The following is a 2,500-nucleotide window of genomic DNA, read 5'->3' as shown; positions in this document are numbered from 1 at the left end:
GTTATTATATGGACATTATTATATGGATGTTATTATATGGATGTTATTATATGGACATTATTATATGGATGTTATTATATGGATGTTATTATATGGACGTTATTATATGGACATTATAATATGGATGTTATTATATGGATGTTATTATATGGATGTTATTATATGGACATTATAATATGGATGTTATTATATGGACGTTATTATATGGACATTATAATATGGATGTTATTATATGGATGTTATTATATGGATGTTATTATATGGACATTATAATATGGATGTTATTATATGGATGTTATTATATGGATGTTATTATATGCACATTAGCTGATCTGTTCTGGTCTCTTATACTTGTCTCTCCTTCCAGCGGACCCCTGTACTGGCACTGCTGTGCTCTCCGGTCAGAGAGACCCCACCCAGGCCAAGACCACCAAGGTAAGTCTCACTCCTCCCGAAGCTGCCCTGGATTCTGTATTTGCGTTGTCCTGTCTTTGCGTTGTCCTGTCCGTGTCTAATGTTGTCTCCGTCAGTGTATACACCATAGACCTAAACAACTTCCTGTATGTAAACCATACCGTATACTGTACACAGCAACAAACTGATCTTGAATCTTGATATATATATATATATATATTGATATATCATATGACACTAGGCAAACACATTATTGGACAATGCCTCTCTGTGGTAGTAGTGTGTTGACTGAATCATGTGTGTGTGTGTGTGTGTGTGTGTGTGTGTGTGTGTGTAGGGTTTCTGTCGGCCTGTGCTGGAGAGCTGCGTGTCTTGTCTGAAGACTGTATATCCTCTAGAGCGTCTAGTGGCCAACAAGCAGGTCTACCACACCACCTGCTTCCGCTGCTCGCACTGCAACACTAAGCTCAGGTGACAGCACACACACACACGCGCACACACACACACACACACACATACCAACTTCCTCATTAAGTCCCTCCATTATTTATTTTTTCCTCAATGCCTGCCCTTTGTCTCCCTCTGGTGTCCAGTCTGGGGAACTACGCCTCTCTGCACAGCCACGTCTACTGCAAGCCACACTTCTGCCAGCTGTTCAAGGCCAAGGGCAACTACGACGAGGGCTTCGGCCTCCGGCCTCACAAGGAGCTGTGGGAGACCAGGAAGGAGGGCGCGGAGAGCCAGACACAGGCCCAGGCTAAGACTCCGCCTCCCTCAGACGAGTTGAGCAGCCCCACAGTGGAGGACTCTCCTATAGCCACGGTCAACGACTTGATGGCCACCCTGAAGACCTTGGGTCAGGGCTCGGCAGAGAAGGCCGCCGCGGCCCCGGAAACACGCAGGTTGAAGATCTCCTGGCCCCCCAGCTCCGAGACAGAGGAGGGGGCTTCGGAGGCCTGCCCCGCCAGCGAGGGGGGGTCCACCAGGGCCATCTGTGCCAAGTGGCCCCCCGGGGAAGATTCCCCCTCCCAGAAGGAGACCCCCGTGTCTGACGAGCTCTCCAGCCTGTGCGGGAGCGCCTCTCTCAAAGAGCGCAGCAGGCTGTTCTCACTTGCCGGTCCAGACAGCTGCATCCCTCCCCCCGAACACACCACCGTGCCCTCTGATTGGCCGTCCATGGATGACAGACAGCCCAGTCCGGAATCCCCCAGCATGGAGCTGCAACCCGACAGGGCCACGCCCACGGATGACAGCTACGTGGACATGCAGAGCGGCTCGGAAGAGGAGAGAGACGTTCGCCTGGAAGAGGAGAGAGACGTCCCTCTGGCCGAGGAGGAGCAGGGGTCTCTGGGAAGAGAGGAGGAGCAGGGGGAGGAGGAGGAGGGAGGGGAGGAGATGGAGGGAGATGACGAAGAAGAGGAGGAGTTGCTTTCTCTAAAACGCCAGGCTGGCTCCCCCGAGGCCACGCCCCCCCCATCCTCTCCCGGGCCGGAGGGCTGGTCTCAGGACGTGGGCTTCTGGGACGGCGAGGAAGAGCGAGAGGAGGTGTCCGTGGAGGAGATGATCAAGAGGAACCGCTACTACGACGAAGACGAGGACTGAGTGTGTCCTCCTCCTCAGTTCTCTCTCGCTCAATTCTGCCTCCATTTGGTCTCTGTCGCCTTGAAGGACCAGTGTGTGTGTTTATTACTACGGATGACTGCATTTAGTGCAGTTCTGTACAGTTAATGCAACTGCTGTACTAGAATTGGAGTGTTTAGTCCTGTTTTTAGTGTTTATCTACTGCCATATCCCATCTTGCATGTGCCCTACCCTTGATACCCAATTTAGACATGTGTATCTATATTTTATAAAACATTGAAAACTGTTTTTATGTTTAAGATTAGCTGAGAGTGCCTATACCAGTTGTGATCGTGGTAGCGTTGGTTTATCAAACTAAACTGTTGATCTATTTTATTCTCTATTTAATGTCCTATCTTTCTATGAGGTATGTTTGACACATTCATTTTTATAACTGGAAAGGGGACCCCCACTAACATTAGGACACCAGATGGGCGTGTTGATGAGTTGGTATTTTCCAGGCTCA

The 2,500-nt window shown here is 49.6% G+C and overlaps 1 protein-coding gene across 1 annotated transcript in view; it reads left to right on the top strand.

The window, feature by feature from the left end:
- Positions 1 to 2,225, top strand: part of LOC311315524 (LIM domain and actin-binding protein 1-like) — a 15,774-nt gene extending 13,549 nt beyond the window's left edge. The window contains exons 8-11 of the mRNA XM_084446194.1: positions 368 to 435; positions 752 to 885; positions 1,008 to 1,707; positions 1,861 to 2,225. Coding sequence (XP_084302320.1) covers positions 368 to 435; positions 752 to 885; positions 1,008 to 1,707; positions 1,861 to 2,016 — 1,058 coding nt within the window. The 3' untranslated portion in view covers positions 2,017 to 2,225. The remainder of the gene's footprint in view (positions 1 to 367; positions 436 to 751; positions 886 to 1,007; positions 1,708 to 1,860) is intronic.
- Positions 2,226 to 2,500: the final 275 nt, after the last annotated feature.

The sequence above is a fragment of the Borostomias antarcticus genome (assembly GCF_949987555.1).
Source record: "Borostomias antarcticus genome assembly, chromosome: 11".
Classification (NCBI taxonomy): domain Eukaryota; kingdom Metazoa; phylum Chordata; class Actinopteri; order Stomiiformes; family Stomiidae; genus Borostomias; species Borostomias antarcticus.
This window is presented reverse-complemented; position numbering and strand designations above follow the sequence as displayed.